The sequence below is a fragment of the Fusarium phalaenopsidis genome, assembly GCF_050370095.1.
Source record: "Fusarium phalaenopsidis strain FUZ10S chromosome Unknown contig_32302, whole genome shotgun sequence".
Lineage (NCBI taxonomy): Eukaryota > Fungi > Ascomycota > Sordariomycetes > Hypocreales > Nectriaceae > Fusarium > Fusarium phalaenopsidis.
This window is the reverse complement of record NW_028145405.1, coordinates 94559-109919: the sequence shown is the minus strand read 5'-3', so window position 1 is coordinate 109919 and position 15361 is coordinate 94559. Positions and strand designations below refer to the sequence as shown.

At 51.5% G+C, this 15361-nt stretch overlaps 8 protein-coding genes across 8 annotated transcripts; 4 read left to right on the top strand and 4 right to left on the bottom strand.

The window, feature by feature from the left end:
• Positions 1 to 655: 655 nt before the first annotated feature.
• On the top strand, positions 656 to 2935 carry LRP88_07424 (acetate--CoA ligase; the record flags this gene model as incomplete). Its single annotated transcript, XM_083243954.1, has 6 exons — positions 656 to 716; positions 772 to 795; positions 850 to 876; positions 928 to 2087; positions 2158 to 2418; positions 2471 to 2935. The coding sequence occupies 6 exons, from the start codon at positions 656 to 658 to the stop codon at positions 2933 to 2935; spliced, it is 1998 nt and encodes a 665-aa protein (XP_083098448.1).
• A 650-nt stretch (positions 2936 to 3585) lies between these two features.
• LRP88_07423 (uncharacterized protein) lies at positions 3586 to 4732 on the bottom strand (the record flags this gene model as incomplete). Its single annotated transcript, XM_083243953.1, has 3 exons — positions 3586 to 4163; positions 4219 to 4471; positions 4523 to 4732. The coding sequence occupies 3 exons, from the start codon at positions 4730 to 4732 to the stop codon at positions 3586 to 3588; spliced, it is 1041 nt and encodes a 346-aa protein (XP_083098447.1).
• A 457-nt stretch (positions 4733 to 5189) lies between these two features.
• On the bottom strand, positions 5190 to 6663 carry LRP88_07422 (serine hydrolase domain-containing protein; the record flags this gene model as incomplete). The annotated part of the gene is made up of 5 exons (XM_083243952.1): positions 5190 to 5266; positions 5315 to 5590; positions 5653 to 5730; positions 5971 to 6201; positions 6255 to 6663. 5 exons carry the CDS (start codon positions 6661 to 6663, stop codon positions 5190 to 5192), a joined length of 1071 nt encoding a protein of 356 aa, XP_083098446.1.
• Positions 6664 to 7108: 445 nt separating this feature from the next.
• LRP88_07421 (uncharacterized protein) lies at positions 7109 to 7525 on the top strand (the record flags this gene model as incomplete). The annotated part of the gene is made up of 1 exon (XM_083243951.1): positions 7109 to 7525. The coding sequence occupies one exon, from the start codon at positions 7109 to 7111 to the stop codon at positions 7523 to 7525; it is 417 nt and encodes a 138-aa protein (XP_083098445.1).
• Positions 7526 to 7820: 295 nt separating this feature from the next.
• On the bottom strand, positions 7821 to 8640 carry LRP88_07420 (sugar O-acetyltransferase; the record flags this gene model as incomplete). The annotated part of the gene is made up of 3 exons (XM_083243950.1): positions 7821 to 8181; positions 8237 to 8473; positions 8540 to 8640. 3 exons carry the CDS (start codon positions 8638 to 8640, stop codon positions 7821 to 7823), a joined length of 699 nt encoding a protein of 232 aa, XP_083098444.1.
• A 665-nt stretch (positions 8641 to 9305) lies between these two features.
• LRP88_07419 (amino acid/polyamine transporter I) lies at positions 9306 to 11298 on the top strand (the record flags this gene model as incomplete). The annotated part of the gene is made up of 9 exons (XM_083243949.1): positions 9306 to 9514; positions 9566 to 9726; positions 9785 to 10006; positions 10057 to 10345; positions 10399 to 10583; positions 10647 to 10709; positions 10762 to 10835; positions 10888 to 11120; positions 11172 to 11298. The coding sequence occupies 9 exons, from the start codon at positions 9306 to 9308 to the stop codon at positions 11296 to 11298; spliced, it is 1563 nt and encodes a 520-aa protein (XP_083098443.1).
• An 807-nt stretch (positions 11299 to 12105) lies between these two features.
• LRP88_07418 (NAD(P)/FAD-dependent oxidoreductase) lies at positions 12106 to 13819 on the bottom strand (the record flags this gene model as incomplete). The annotated part of the gene is made up of 5 exons (XM_083243948.1): positions 12106 to 12351; positions 12402 to 13261; positions 13320 to 13466; positions 13516 to 13584; positions 13636 to 13819. The coding sequence occupies 5 exons, from the start codon at positions 13817 to 13819 to the stop codon at positions 12106 to 12108; spliced, it is 1506 nt and encodes a 501-aa protein (XP_083098442.1).
• A 539-nt stretch (positions 13820 to 14358) lies between these two features.
• LRP88_07417 (SDR family NAD(P)-dependent oxidoreductase) lies at positions 14359 to 15326 on the top strand (the record flags this gene model as incomplete). Its single annotated transcript, XM_083243947.1, has 4 exons — positions 14359 to 14420; positions 14493 to 14729; positions 14789 to 15087; positions 15142 to 15326. The coding sequence occupies 4 exons, from the start codon at positions 14359 to 14361 to the stop codon at positions 15324 to 15326; spliced, it is 783 nt and encodes a 260-aa protein (XP_083098441.1).
• Between the last annotated feature and the right edge of the window lie 35 nt (positions 15327 to 15361).

Below are 15361 nucleotides of genomic sequence, written 5' to 3'. Positions count from 1 at the left end.
GGAAATGTTGCGCAAACTTCCTGACTTGGTAGTATCTTCAGCGGCCAATCAAAGGCGAGAACAAGACCCGCCACGATGACCACATGGCTTGGCTTTGCAATCTTACAGGACAACTCAGTTGCCAGGGCGAGAATAGGGGAGGATTATTATTAGGTCAGATCAGGTCAGATTGAGGAGGCAACCAGTCACCCAGGGCTTGGGATGATGCCTGTGCTGGCTCCTTGCAGTTGGCTGGTTTCGAGTTGACGATACTGCCACTTTGGGTAACATGAGAAGCAATGTCTCAATATGGAACTACCGTCATCAAGAAATTCTCTGATTGGCCACCAGGTCAGCCTCAGTCTCCTAGCACATGCAATGATGCGACAAGCCATGCTTCGACTACCATCCACGGCCAGGCTGTGACAAGCCATCATCTGCCGAGAGGCGCCTTACCGTAACGAGGTGGTGGCTGTGTCACATCATGATTGGATGAGCAGTGGGCCTGGGATGACATAATCTGACCGCCTCCCCCTTTTCCCTTTTCAGCCACGTCGCGGTCAACACATGCTTTTTGAAAAGACGGTATAACCATCCGAGCTCAAAACTGCACCTCGGAGGTTTCTGTCCCCATTTTTCACCACTCAGCTTCCTGAAGTAATCGCACTGCTGCATCATGGGTGAGGCATTGGAAACTCAGATGGCTCCTGTCGGTAGCAGCGAGGCCGAGGAATGGTGTATGCTGCCTATGACTGCCCTTGACCCCTATTCTTATGCTGATGTTGGATATAGATCTTCCTGATAAGATGCTTGCCAGTTCGTGATAACATTTCTCTGTTGCCGAGTCAACGCTGATCATTCTGGGTGCAGGACACCCTGGCAAGCCTCACATTGCTAGTGAGTGCTGAGCAGGCATTTGATTTTATGAGCCTAGCTGACTTGTCTCAGGTCTTGATGAGTATCGTCAGATGCACCAGCTCTCCATCCAGGATCCTGATACCTTTTGGGGAAACCAGGCTCGGGAGCTGCTGTCTTGGGAGACTGACTTTCACACTATTCAGCATGGATCCTTGTCCGAGGGCAACGTTGGCTGGTTCCTTGGAGGCAAGCTGAACGCTTCCTTCAACTGCGTGGATCGCCATGCCCTCAAAGACCCCAAGAAGGTTGCCATCATTCATGAAACTGATGATGGACATGGCGGGCACTCGGTGACTTACGGAGAGTTGCTGAAGCAGGTGAGCAAGGTTTCTTGGGTTCTCAAGGACCTGGGCGTGCGAAAGGGTGATACTGTCGCCATCTACATGCCTATGGTTCCTGAGGCCTTGGTTGCCATCCTTGCTTGTGCTCGCATTGGCGCTGTTCACTCCGTCGTCTTCGCTGGCTTCTCTGCTGGGTCTCTTCGAGATCGTATCACCGACGCCAAGAGCAAGGTCGTCATCACAGCCGACGAAAGCCAGCGAGGCGGCAAGACTATCGGCATCAAGAAGATTGTCGACGAGGCTCTGAGCCCCCTCGAGGGTGTCCAGACTTTGGTCTTCAAGCGGACTGGTGCCGAGGTTGGCTGGGTCTCCGGCCGAGACCACTGGTGGCATGAAGAGGTCAAGAAGTGGCCCAGTTATATCCCTCCTGTTTCCATGGACGCAGAGGATCCCCTTTTCCTCCTGTATACGTCTGGATCTACGGGTAAGCCAAAGGGTATCTTGCATACTACTGGCGGATATCTCGTCGGAGCTGCGGCCACTGGCAAGTATGTGTTCGACATTCATGGAGATGACCGCTATTTCTGTGCTGGAGATGTCGGATGGATTACTGGCCACACTTATGTGGTTTATGCCCCTCTGCTTCTGGGCGTGTCTACCGTCGTTTTCGAGGGCACACCCACATATCCTTCCATCAACCGCTACTGGGACATTATCGCCAACCACAAGATTACGCACTTCTACGTTGCGCCCACTGCTCTGCGACTGCTGAAGAGAGCTGGATCGGATCCCGTCAACCACGACACCAGCAGTCTCCGTGTCCTTGGTTCAGTCGGGGAGCCTATCGCTCCTGAGATCTGGAAGTGGTACTACGATACGATTGGCAAGGGTGAGTGCCACGTTGTTGATGTGAGTTGACCCCCCTTTCCATGACTGCTTGATCAGCCACCATTTTGGAAAACCATGCTGACCATGGTAGACATACTGGCAAACTGAGACTGGATCTCATGCTGTCACGCCCCTCGCTGGCGTGACGCCTACCAAGCCTGGATCTGCCTGCTTGCCCTTCTTCGGTATTGATACTGTCTTGATCGACCCCGTTTCTGGTGAGGAAATCCACGGAAATGGAGTCGAGGGCGTTCTTGCTTTCAAGTCTTCATGGCCTAGCATGGCTCGAACAGTGTATGGTGATCACCAAAGATTCCAGGAGACATATCTGGACGTTTACAAGGGATACTACGTGAGTCAGCCGAGTCCCAACTGTCAGCCCATTTGCTAATGTTGAAACCCAGTTCACTGGTGACGGTGCTAGCCGCGATCAGGATGGCTTTTACTGGATTCGTGGCCGTGTTGACGATGTTATCAACGTCAGTGGACATCGATTATCCACTGCCGAGATCGAAGCTGCCATGGTTGAGCATTCCGCGGTTGCCGAGTCTGCTGTCGTGGGCATCGCTGACGAGCTTACTGGCCAGTCCGTGGTGGCCTTTGTCTGCCTCAAGGAGGCGTTCAGGGCTATTGAGGAAGCCGTCCATCTCGAGCTCAGGCAGCAAGTCCGAAAGAACATTGGTCCCTTTGCGGCGCCTAAGAACATCTTTGTAGTGACTGATCTCCCCAAGACCCGATCTGGAAAGATCATGCGTCGTGTTTTGCGCAAGGTGGTCATGGGCGAGCAGGATCAGCTCGGAGATGTGACCACCCTGTCGGATCCCTCCGTCGTTGGAAAGATCATCGACGTTGTGCACAAGGGGAAGTAGAGGCATCGGTAAAATGGGTATTAGACTGCGATTGTTGAACTTGGCAGCGGGCTGGTAGAGTAAAATGGGTTCTCGTCGGTTAAAGGGGCAGAAGACTAGTGCTCTGAGTTTAATACACGTTTTGATGTAAGATCAGGGACAGGCACATCAAGGTGACAGCGAATGGTCATGAGGAGATTGTTAATAGTGCTTTCGTCCAGAAGGATGTCAGATTGCAGCTTGCGAACGTAGGTCATGAAGTCTACGATGTCGTGTACCATTGAGTTGTGAGTTATGGTGTTTTTCAGCCCCATATCTCATGTGGCATGTGTCGAGAATCGCGACTTCCGTTGTTGTGACTGATTGCCTCCTTGGAAAACATCGCTGAGATTCACAATACAACATTGGGTGCTATTTCATTCAATGCGTGTTGCCAACTCGGTTATTTTGCCACTATAACGCGTCATTCATCAGAAGAAACCTTACTTGACTAAGATTGATAAAGTAAGTCATATGAGAGGAAAGAGGGGAGTGGAATTTGAAAGCTCATCACCTTGGATACCATAAGCTACCCAGGAAGACCACTCTGACCTTGGAGGATATTGAGCACAAGGCATTTTCATAAAAGATGGAAACAGAGGCCTGGCAGTGTGGAGGAAGAACATTGTATTTTAGATACGACTCTTATCGCTCAACCATGGGCCTGTGACAAAGTCCAACCCTTGCCGTAGCCAAATATCCTGTGTGGTGGCAGGAAAATCAAACCCATGATCGCCTGGGCGGATTGCCACGTGAAACTTGGTATCTGGGTGTGACCTTTGTAATATGTTGACCAGCTTCCTTGTGCCATCGACTGGAACTGCGGTGTCGTTCTCGCCATGAAGCAGGAACAATGGTGGGAGAAGTGGCTTCCCGGCCTCCCTTGGAGGCAGCAATCCTGCTTCTATGCGCTCAAGCACAAAAAGCTCTGGCTCCCGACCAAAGAGATCAAGGAAACGACCGTTCTGGACCACGGCTATGGCAGAATCCAGTCTTGTGGGTGGATCTACCTCGGTGATGGCGGGATTCCGAGCAGTAGCTGCTATGAAAGCATCTGCATCTTCTTCAGGGTAGTTGGACACGCCCACGATTGGTTTCTGGTATGGCCTTGTGTAATGGGCTGACTGCATGTCTATCATGGGATAGAGAGTAATGATGGCCTTAGGGCTTGTAAACCCTGACAACACAGACTGCAGAGCCAGATATCCGCCTGATACACTACCATTAGCCAACACGTTATAAAGAGTTGAAGGTAACAAACGCACCTGCGCTTTCACCCACAAGCAGAGTTTGGGCCAAATTCATTGCGACACTGGACCGTCCAACTGAAGCAAGGTGCCTCCCAGGGCCTCCTGACTGTACCCAGGTCCAGAAGTTGGCCATATCCTGTATGATGTCCTTCCCTTTAACTTCTGGAAGAAGCCGATAGTTGGGGCTAAGGATGATGGCATCGTGCTCATCTGCAAAGTCCAGGATCCATTTGGAGAACCAAGCTGGGAAAAGACTTGATCCTGTAATCTAAATGGCTTTGTAAGTCTGAGTGATCGATACCCTGATGATAGCACTTACAAGGAACCCGCCGTGTATTCTCACAATAACCGGCCTGGCTGTCGTACTTTTCCGTTTGGGAATCAAGATGTCTACCCCAATCTCAACCCCAGCCGACTCAAAGTGAGCCCGAGCGATGTCAAAGCCATTGAAGATGTCGTGAGGCACGCTATGCAGAAGGTCGATCAGGACCTTGAACTGAGCGTCACGCTCCTGCTTGGTAACCTCCATTGTACCTAAACGAGATCACACTGAAGTTCCCTGTGAGGTCTCTTGGCTGTTGGAGAGAGGAGATAAAAGTAGGAGAAAAGTGGAAACCAACCAGGGCCGTCACAATCTTATACTCGATATGGACAATGGGAGTTGCGCTTGTTCCGCACCTCCCGATACCCCGCTTCTTAGCATATTCCCAAAAACAGTTTACGCCACGGGGACCGTCGGAGCAGTATGGAGCTATCGGACTCGTTAAGTTATGGACACAGCTGCTTCTAAGATGGCACAGGTGGGACAAAAGATACGGGGTTACAGCATTTGGAAGCGGATGAATCCCGTGCAAAGCTCGAGCGTTCAGGTTCGGATGAGTATCATAGTTAAAGAGACATTGGTGTCTAATATCTATATTTGACTATTTTATCCTGATAGATAGGCCGTATCAGCCTCAACAATCCTGACGCCATATAACTCACTATCAAGATCCATCAACCTGCTGCAAGGCCTTGTATATCTCAGTTTCTACACGATCCGAGCACTCCAATACCAAACGATCTATTGTGTGTTAGTATTAGAGCCTCCTTGCGCGATTGGAAAACCTACCGCCATATGGGATGATTTGAGAAGCAATGATGCCGCCAATGTTATTCTTTCGGTCAGCGAACCAGAATAGATTGGCCAATCCTTCCCAAGATGCCGTACCAGGGGCTCGTCCTGTTTCAGAGGGAAAGTGACTGATTGAAAATGACATTCCCCATCCCTCGGTGTGATCGTCCGGCATTGGGGTCAAGGGCGTTGGGTTAGCCAACTCGGGCTTTGCTACAGGAACACACACATTGCTGAAACGTGGTTTATCGGAAATCTGGTCCGTGAACATATCTGTAGTGCAGGATGTGGTGTTAATGGGCACAGTTTCGAATATCCGAAGCAAGGATACGCACCTTGAACAGTTTCGGGCTTGAGAAGACGTACGCCTGTTACCTTGTCGATGCCGTCGTTGAGCAGAAGCGAGATGAGTCCTGGTATTGTTAGTATGGGCCGCAAGAACGAAAAGTAAAACTCACTTCCAAACTCAGCTGGCTTTCCAAAGCATCCATGGCCTCCAGCGCACGGAGCCTTGTTTCCCTCTCCATAAGCTAGCAATGGCCGACGGTAAAAGTGATCAGTCGTTGCTAGCTTTTCATCCACGGACCTTCGATGCATGTAGGCCATATTTGCCTTGGCCTCTTCTGAAGGATGAAAGGTTACACTGTCCATACCCAGAGGCTGGAAGATGTTGGTTTTGAAGTATTCGTCCAACGACTTTCCAGAGACTCGCTCAATCATGACACCCACCCAGTCCATCGAAATTCCATACTGAAACTTCTCGCCAGGTTGGTTGACAAGAGGGCGGTTGGCTATCTCCACTGCTTCTCCAGAGAAGTCATCTGCACCAACTGGACGAGTGTATTCTGCCAACTTGTCGTCCTCAAAGGCGTATCCAAAACCGGCTGGTGTCTGTTAGCACGATTTCATCCCAAAAGCCGGCCCCAAAGATACCTACCAGTGTGGTTCAGGAGCATCCGTAGGGTTATCTTTTTCTTCTTCTCAACAAGCTCAAAGCCACCATTGGCGGTGCGAGTCAAAACCTTTACATCTCGCAACTCAGGGCAGATCCTCTCAACTTCATCAGCATTGTCAAGGTGCAACAGGCCACGCTCAACAAGCTGCATGCAAGCGGCAGAGGTTGCCACCTTGGTAAAAGAAGCCAAATAAAAGATGGTATCTGTGGACATCAAGTCCTGCGAGGACATTCCTCTTGTGCCAGAGCAATGCTGGAAAATTGGCTGGCCATCGTTTCTGAACGCAAGATAGACTAGGCCAGGAATCTTTCGGTCGGTACCTCCGGATGTGTATTCGTCAATGATGTCACGCAGCTTGCCCTGGAGACCTGCAGATAGGATGGAAGACATGGCGGCAGAGTTGCGACTAGACGATGACAGGGAGGCCGGAAGTCCAGAACACAGGGGTCGTTGAACCAAGCTGTTGGTTATCTCGGAACTCCAATGTTTGTATCCGGGACTGTAAGCTTCTTGATTGCGCGCGAACCATTCCCGTTGACAGGCTTGTCGCTAACCAAGCCCAGTATTTCCAGAGTTGGAGAAATGAGGTTTGACAGAAAATCGCGGCGTTGTGACGAAAGCAGTCCAACGATGGTCTGGTGGCTGCGGGGCTAGCCGAGAACGGGACTACTAAGTATTACCACATTAGGCATATCTCATGAACTAAAGCAATAATAAGAAATGCATGTACATGTATAGGCATGCCACCTTGAGCTGAACCGAGGAAGAGCAACACTCGGTATCTACGACCCACGAACAGTTCACAACTTATCAAAAATTATCCCACCGTATCAACATGTCTTCTCCCGTTCGCTATCAGTTTCTCCCCGGCCCAGTCGGGGAGATGCTGCGCTCCGCATCGCTTGCCACTACCGCAGCCATCCCGATAACCGGCACCCTCATCATAACAACTGGACATGTTGGGGTCAACCTGAAGACGGGAGAACTCGTAACCAGCTCCGTGGAGGAAGAATTCAACGCAGTCTTTGACTGTATCGATGCCGCACTCCGAAACGCCGGAGTGAGTAAGGGCCTCGGCTCAGCCCACAAGTTGACGGCTTACTTTACTCGTGCTGAAGATGAGGCAACTATGCTGGCACTCTTGCGCAAACGCTGGCCGGGTCATACCCCGACCCTAACATCGGTGGTGGTTGCGGCTCTCGTCAACCCCGGAATGCACTTGGAGCTTCAGGCGGAGGCAATCGCAGACTAGGAGGCGAATCTCGGACGCATAGATAGAGTGGCGAGGATGTCCGGGGCATCATGATCGTTCGCCTGGGATAGCTATCACAATAAGGATTGCCAGGGTTTCAAGGATGGACAGTCATGGGCCCCTTTCTGCGGTACTGTAGAAGGCAGGTGATTTAGGCCTGCTAGTTGAGTCTGTACATGTCAGCCAACGGGGGCACAAGATGAATGAATTACACGATGCAGGTAGCTTGATTCCATTCTAGCACTGGTCTATAGTCATGTTTTTGTCCCTGTCATGGTGAAACCATCAACTACCTCTAAGCCCGGTCCGGCATGTTTCGGTAAGGGTTGTTAGGATCGGCCATCTCCTCCTCAACTGACTGAATAGTCTTGACCACCTTTGCAGGGGCCCCGAGAGCGATGGAGTAGGGGGGCAGGCTCTTGGTAACCACGGCGCCAGCGCCGACAGTGCATCCTCGTCCAATGGTGACCCCGGGCAGGATCACGACATTGCCTCCGATCCAACAGTCGTCCTCGATTCTAATAGGGTGTCCGAACTCGACAAACTTTATGCGGGAGAGGACGCTGGTCTCATGACCCGCAGTGTAGATGTGGACATTGGGGCCCATCTGGACACGATCGCCAATGATGACGAGGCTGGTGTCCAGGATGGTTAGGCTGGCCAAGGTTTTTAGTCAAGACGTTGCAGACAAGTGATCTGAGGGTTTCTTACCCAAAGTTGAAGAAGCAGTTCTCACCAATGGAGATGTTGGAGCCGTAGTCGGGCGCAAAGGGTGGCTCAATGAAGGTTCCTGGGCCGACTTTTCCGAGCATGCCAGAAAGCATCTCGAGTCTCTTGGTGGCAATCTCTTCGTAGTTGCCGGTATTGGGATCTAAGTTGTTGAAGTTGTATGCCACGCAGCGAGCCTTGTGGCGACCCTCCAACAGCTTGGGGTGTAGTGGGTTGTAACTGCAGGGGTGTAAAGCCCGAGGTTAGACAGACATCAAAGGTGCATGGGCCATGAACAAGACGTACAGCATGCCTGAAATCATCTTCTCATACTCTTCACACCAAGGAGTGCCCTGCAAACCCTTGGCGAGCTCAATGATCTCGGGATCCAGCTGTTGCTTGGCCATGATGAAAGATAGTGACTGTACGGGGAGGGAGGAGATAGGAATGATAGTTGGGTAATTTGAAGGTTTATCGGGTCAAGGCGACATGCATCTCTCGAAAGGTATCAAAAATCACTGGCCTGCTTATCCGATGCGGAGCTGGTGAAGGTACTTGCTAGGTGGTTGGAGAGTTGAGGTTGGCTTTAAAGCGCGGAGAAGTCGGACGCGGTGAGACGTTATTACCGCATTAGGAATTACGAGATGCGGCTTCCCCTCCCAAAGGATCCGCAGTGGAGACCATGACCCGCACAGTGTCGGACCGGCATCTGAACGGTGCAGACGTTATCGCTGCTGAATCTTGAAGCCATGGGTCAAGGATCACGGCAGAGATAACCGGTGCTGCCATGGCCAGCCCTTCCCCGCGTTTCCGAGCCATGTTGGCTGTGGGGGAGGGTCTGGGGTGCGGAGGAAAGGGCCTTTCGGCATTGATAGGAGATTGTAGAGATGGTTCAAGGCCGAGATTGCCCAGTAGCTCGCCAAGTACCAAACTTGAGAAGATAGCCCGGCTCATTTTTACTTAAAGGTCGACGGCGTGACCCTGTCGCAACCTTGTTCCATCCTCTTTCGATCCCATCATTCCTCCCAAGTCTTTGGCCATCTCCTTGTTTCCTTCAACTCAGCACATCATCATGGCTCAGAACACCGTCGGCGAGGACATGGCGAAGGTCAAGTCCCATGCCACCAACGACTCGGACGTTGGCATTGGTAGGGTCGAAGACATGCGTGGCGAAGTCTTGAAGGGAGATGCCGTTGACGACAACATTCTCCTCGCCCAAGGCCATGTCCCTGTTATGAGGCGTTCCTTCAATCTTCTCGGAACTCTGGGACTGGGCTTCAGGTAATCGCGTCCCCTTGCGAATCGATTCCCTCATACTTAAACGTCGTCTAGTATCACCAATTCGTGGGTTTCGTATGCCAGCTGCTTCGGGCAGAGCTTGCTCTACGGCGGACCCCAGGCCACAGTATTTGGCCTGATCGTCGCCTGCGCCGTTCAATGGATCATCATTCTTGGTCTTGCTGAGCAGGCCTCGGCTTTTCCGTCGTCAGGAGGTCAGTGCTTCTCCCTCATCTTGGAATCTCCCAGCTGACCGATCTCCTTACCACACAGGCCAATACCACTTCACCTACATCCTGGCTCCCGAAAAGCACCGACGATTCGCTGCCTTCGCTGTCGGCACCATCAGCGTCCTTGGCTGGTGGGTCATCACTTGCTCCGGTATCTCGAATAACGTACAATGCATCATCGGCATGATCCTGTTTGTCAAGCCAGAGTATGAACCACAGAACTGGCATTCCTATCTTCTATACGTGGGACTCATCCTGATTACGCGTGAGTCGACTCGGGACAAACTCGGCGTTCCCCTGACTGACGACTTGAAGTGATCCCCATCTTTACGATTCCTCAAAAGCACCTCGGAAAATGGACTCAGGCTTGTCTTGCGCTCTCGGTATTCGGCTTCCTCATCGTCACTGTCACTATTTTGGCCATGTGTGATGAATACAACCACCCCAGCTTCATTACCAAGTTCGACGGTACCAGTGGCTGGCCTAAAGGGGTTGCGTGGGTTATGAGCGTCGGAAACGCTATGTATGCGTTTGCTAGCATGGACGCCGTCATCCACGTGGCCGAGGAGATGCATCACCCTGGAAAAGCCATTCCCAGGGCCATGTTGGTGCCTCCCTTAGTCATTTTACTGTTTTCGGCATACTGACAAGCCCCAGGAACCTCACTCTCATCATTGGTCTGGTTACCTCCGTGCCGTTCATCCTGGCTATGATGTTTGTCATCAAGGATCTGGATGCGGTCCGATCGGCTCATCTCCCCAGCCTCGAGGCTTTCTACCAGGCCACTGGCAGCAAGTCGGCAGCCCTTGGCTTACAGAGTCTCCTTGTGATCATTTTCTACTGTAAGCTTTCCTTGGCTCTGTGCCTTTGACCTCCAAAGCCGGGATTTATTGACACACTTCCAGCTTGTATGCCTAGCCAATGGATCACTTGCGGTCGTCTGACCTGGGCGTTCTCGCGAGACGTGAGTATTTTTCCTTGACGTCTCTCAAACAAAAACTGATAAAAGCGTTTCTGTAGCGTGGTTTGCCATTTTCCGAGTACTGGAACCACATCTCGCCTTCTCTTGGGTTTCCCGTCCGAACCACGATCCTGTCAGTCGGATTCTGCATCCTCTACGGCCTGCTCTACATGGCCAGCAGCCAGGCTTTCAACTCCATTATCACCACGGCAGTTCTCGGAGTTAACATCTCGTACGCTGTGCCACAAGCCATCACCCTGTTCCATGGCCGCGAGAACAAGCTTCCTGAGCGACCATTTAAGCTCAACAAGGTTGTGGGTTATCTCTGCAACGCGTGGACACCGCTCTGGGTCACCACGATTGGCATTTTCATCTGCTTCCCGAACAAGATTCCAGTTGATGCCGGTTCCATGAACTAGTAAGCTGTCGCTCTGGGTGACTTCTGATAACGTTACTGACACTAAATTAGCGTCTGTGTTGTGCTGGGCTTCATGGGTCTGATTCTGGTTGGGCTGTGGGCGTCTGTTCGACGCTACTTCGAGGGCCCCAACATTGACTGGGAGATGCTGAGCACCCAGTACGAGCAAGAGTCCTAGGACTGCAAACAATGGTGGGCCCTTTCTAGGATGGGCAAGGGCAAATTTTCAGTTCGGAAATGTACGATGACGACACTCGTTCGTGATAGAACGATGGGTACTAGAGCACCCCCGGTAAGGGTTGTTGATGGGACAGGATGACCTGTCTTTAAGCAACGTGTACAAGGAGCTTGATATTTAAGGCTCGAAGAAGCAGAAAAATTGATGCTGAACTTCTGACACAAAATGATTATCTCGTGCACACATCCTTACATGAGCCGTTTTGCTCGGCGATAGAGCCCCCGCGGCGTTGTCTCAGGAGCCCCTTAATCTCACCACAAGCCTGGAATCTTGATAGATATCAGGCGCCTTCCTAGTTAGGACCCCAGGGATATGAGACTTGACATTCTTTCGCTAAGGCCACCCAATGTGCCCCGTGTGTACTCGGTGACGCTTTTTCTTATTCAGAGCTGGTTAACCAGGCCCCTTGGTAGGTTTATGTTTCGGTATGTAAATTTTGCTTCAATCCCCATACGAGGGTTCAAGACTAAGACGACCTTTGCTGAGAAAAACTCAGATTTGGCGCAGAGATTTACAGGAGACAACATATTGTTCGTGATAATGGCACTTCTCTATTTAAAAGGGGGTATTGACCACGTTGACACTGAACATGATTACTCACACATGGCAGCATCAGAACCCATTACGGTATGTGACAGTAAGAATTGTACAATTGTTGGCTTGCGTATTGAAAGATTGTAAGCAGTACCTATGATACACTAACACACGTCGCTAGTTGACGCAGTTGTTGGCAGACCAGACGCGGCTTTACAGCCTGCTTGAAGCCTTCTTGTTGGAAGCCGTGATCTCACGGTGAGCAGTCTGAGCATTAAGGCTGCCCTGCTCCAGCGCGCCATCAATGGCAGCACGCCATCCATGGGCCCAGTCAGCAGAGGCGAAGAAGACATTTCCGTGTCGGCTCTGGAGTTCATCCTGATACTTTGACATGTAGCCAGGGCGCCACCAAGCAGGGCCGCCTTTGGAGAAGGGGTCGGTGCTCCAGTTGTGCAGAATCTATTATCCTGTTAGCATTTGGTCTAGGAAGAGTGGAAGTGTAGACATACCAGTCGCTTGACATTCATAGGATGGATTTTGTTCAGAGCATCGATAGTCTTTGTTGCATCGTTCTCTGGGATAAAGCTCTCACGCTCATCCGCACCAAAGGCGACGATATGGACGTCTCCATTCGGCAAAACACCGTCGCCGTAGCCGTACATCAGAAGCCCAGGGAAACGCATTCCGTTCCATCTCTCTAGCTCCTTGTCGCTGACGTCGGCATGAACCTTGGTCATGTGGTTAACATGACCGATGTTGATGGCCTCTTGGCGACGTTGCGAGAGTGGAGGAGAGAATTGGATATCCTTAAGAACATTCAAAGGAATTGTGTTGATGATCTTGCGAGCGCGGAACTTGTCGCCGTTGGTGGTTGAGATGGTGGTTGGGCCATCTCCAGATGATGCCTGAACGATGGATTTGACCTGAGTAGAGAAAGAATATTCCAAGCCAGCGTCAGCCGCTTCTTGAAATATGTTCTTTGCCAGGGCGGTTTGTCCATCTCGAAGTTTATATCTTAACCACACATCGGTGAAGTTATCGGAGCTATGCATGAGGAGGGCATGTGAGCGGACCATGTCCCAAAGACTGGAGTCCTTCATGTGCCCTCCGGAGATGTGGAGCAGAAGCGAGACAAGAAGACCCTGCTCCTCGGCCGTAAGCTTGTGCTTGATCTCCTCAAACCGATCGTGGCATGAGATCTGATCCCACTTTTCGACTGTAGCGCGGTCCACGATGGGGTTGTCGAGCTGGGCGTGGGGAAGTGGGCAGACAGTACGGCCAAACTGGCCGTCGACGTTGACAAACATGTCCCAGCCCTTGGCCTGCATGGCGCCAGCTTCCTCATGGCTGAGCTTTCGTGGTTCGGCTCCTGTTTTGACAAGGTGATTAATGAAGGGAATATGGTGAGTAAGTGAGAAGAGTCTTACCTGGGACATTCATAGTATAGTAGCCCTTGTGCATGTCGGGGCTTCCAGTGGTGATTAGGTCTCGGTCCATGTTATATCTGGTCATTTCTCGAAACAGATATCCCATGTGGTGGGTAACCCAAGTTCCGCCCATCTCGTAAAGAAAGCCTTGAGACAATTAAGCAGTCATTCAAGCAATTGGAGGTATGAGACTCACCATCCTTCTTTGCCGTGTAGGTTCGACCGCCAATGCGATCTCTGGCTTCGAGAAGCAGAACGGAGTGGTCTAGTCGCTGGTTAGACTAGAGATGCAGACGCAGGAGGTCAAGGCGCTTACTCAAGAGGCTCAAGTCGCGCGCTGCAGCAAGACCCGCATATCCGGCGCCGATAACAACGACATCGTAGACCTTGTTGGCATTATTCAGGGAACGGGCTGGAGAGATGACAGCATCGCTCTCAATTCCAGTCTTGAAGCCGGTGTGAGGCTCCCACACGTGGCCGTCTCTGGTCTTGGGGGTCATTTCGAAGAGATTCTGGTAATTCTGGTTGGAAAACGAGTCTTGGTAGTTGTCAATGGCTGGGAGAGCTTCTGTTTGGCAAGATGGAACCCAAACTGACGTATATCTGAGCTAGCTCGGTACGTAGAGCCTCTTATCGGAAGCTTTCAACTTTTGCCGGACGGTGTGGGCCCCTTTTAGTCCCTTCATCTTCGGAAAGGTCCGTCATGGCTGCTGACACAAGTTGGAGAGTTGTTGGTCTTGGTGGTTCGATTCCTTAATGCCTTTTTAGGAAGTAAGGGATCTCCGCATTTCAGTATACCCACTTCGGGCAGTTGGCTCTATTTCCACATTGGGTATGACCTTCAATTCTCCGCATGCATCATGGGAGGAGATGACATCGGCCTCAGATGCCGATGGAAGAGCTACTTAACGCCTCTCAATGTCCAGGGTTCAAGGCTTCATAACCGCTCTTGTGCAAGCGAAATTACCCCTTGTTCGTCTCAGACAACGTTTATCACACTCATCTTTTTGTCTCTTTCTACTCCCTTCATACAGAAGCCATGCCTGACTTTACTGGTCTCGAGCTTACTGGCAAGACTGCCATCGTCACTGGTGCTTCCCGGTATGGCGTCCTCCCGCTCGGATCACGTTGCTTTTGTTAGCTCAGCTTGAGAGGCTAATCGATACTTTGCAGTGGACTTGGTGCCGGGATCGCTATACTTTTGGGAAAGCGGGGTGCCAATGTCGTCGTTAACTATGTGTCACCTGGCAGCAAGGAGCGCGCTGAGAAGGTGGTCAAGGATATCGAGGCCAACGGCACCAAAGCTATCCTCTGCCAGGCCGATGTCAGCAAGCTTGAGGAGATCCCCAAGCTGATTGACGCCGCTCTCAAGATTAGCACAACTGGCAAGATTGAGATTCTCATTCACAAGTAGGTCCATGCCTCTGGCGGCAAGGGAGAGCCCAGCAGCTTACACTGTTGACCTGCAGCGCCGCTCAAGGCAACGAGGCCAACCTGGTAGACACTACTGAGGACTTCTACACACGGCACTTTGATGCCAATGTCAAGGGCCCTATCTTCTTGACAAAGGCGGCTGAGCCTCATCTGCCCAAGGGTGGTCGTATCGTCTTCATTTCTTCTGCAGGAGCCCGTCTCGGTGTTGCTGGCCAAACCGTGTACGCAGCCACCAAGGCAGCCGACGAGGCGCTTGTGAGAGTCTGGGCCAAGGAGCTGGGCCAGTCTCATGGCATCACTGTTAACTGCGTCAACCCGGGCCCCATTGCCACAGGTAAGAAAGATGCAAGGCAGTGTTTGATTGAACTTTGCTGACCCACCATGACAGACCAATGGTTCCAGAGCGATGAGCAGTTCCTCAAGGACATGCAGCCTCTGATTGACTCTACTCCCGCTGCGGCGCGAGTTGGTGAAGTTAGCGACATTGCGCCTCTGGTTGCTTTCCTCTGCACTGATGATGCTAAGTGGACAACGGGCTCGGTCCTTTCGGCCAACGGTGGTCTGTACAACTAGAGTAGTTAAATAGTAGATGAAACCACGAAATATTT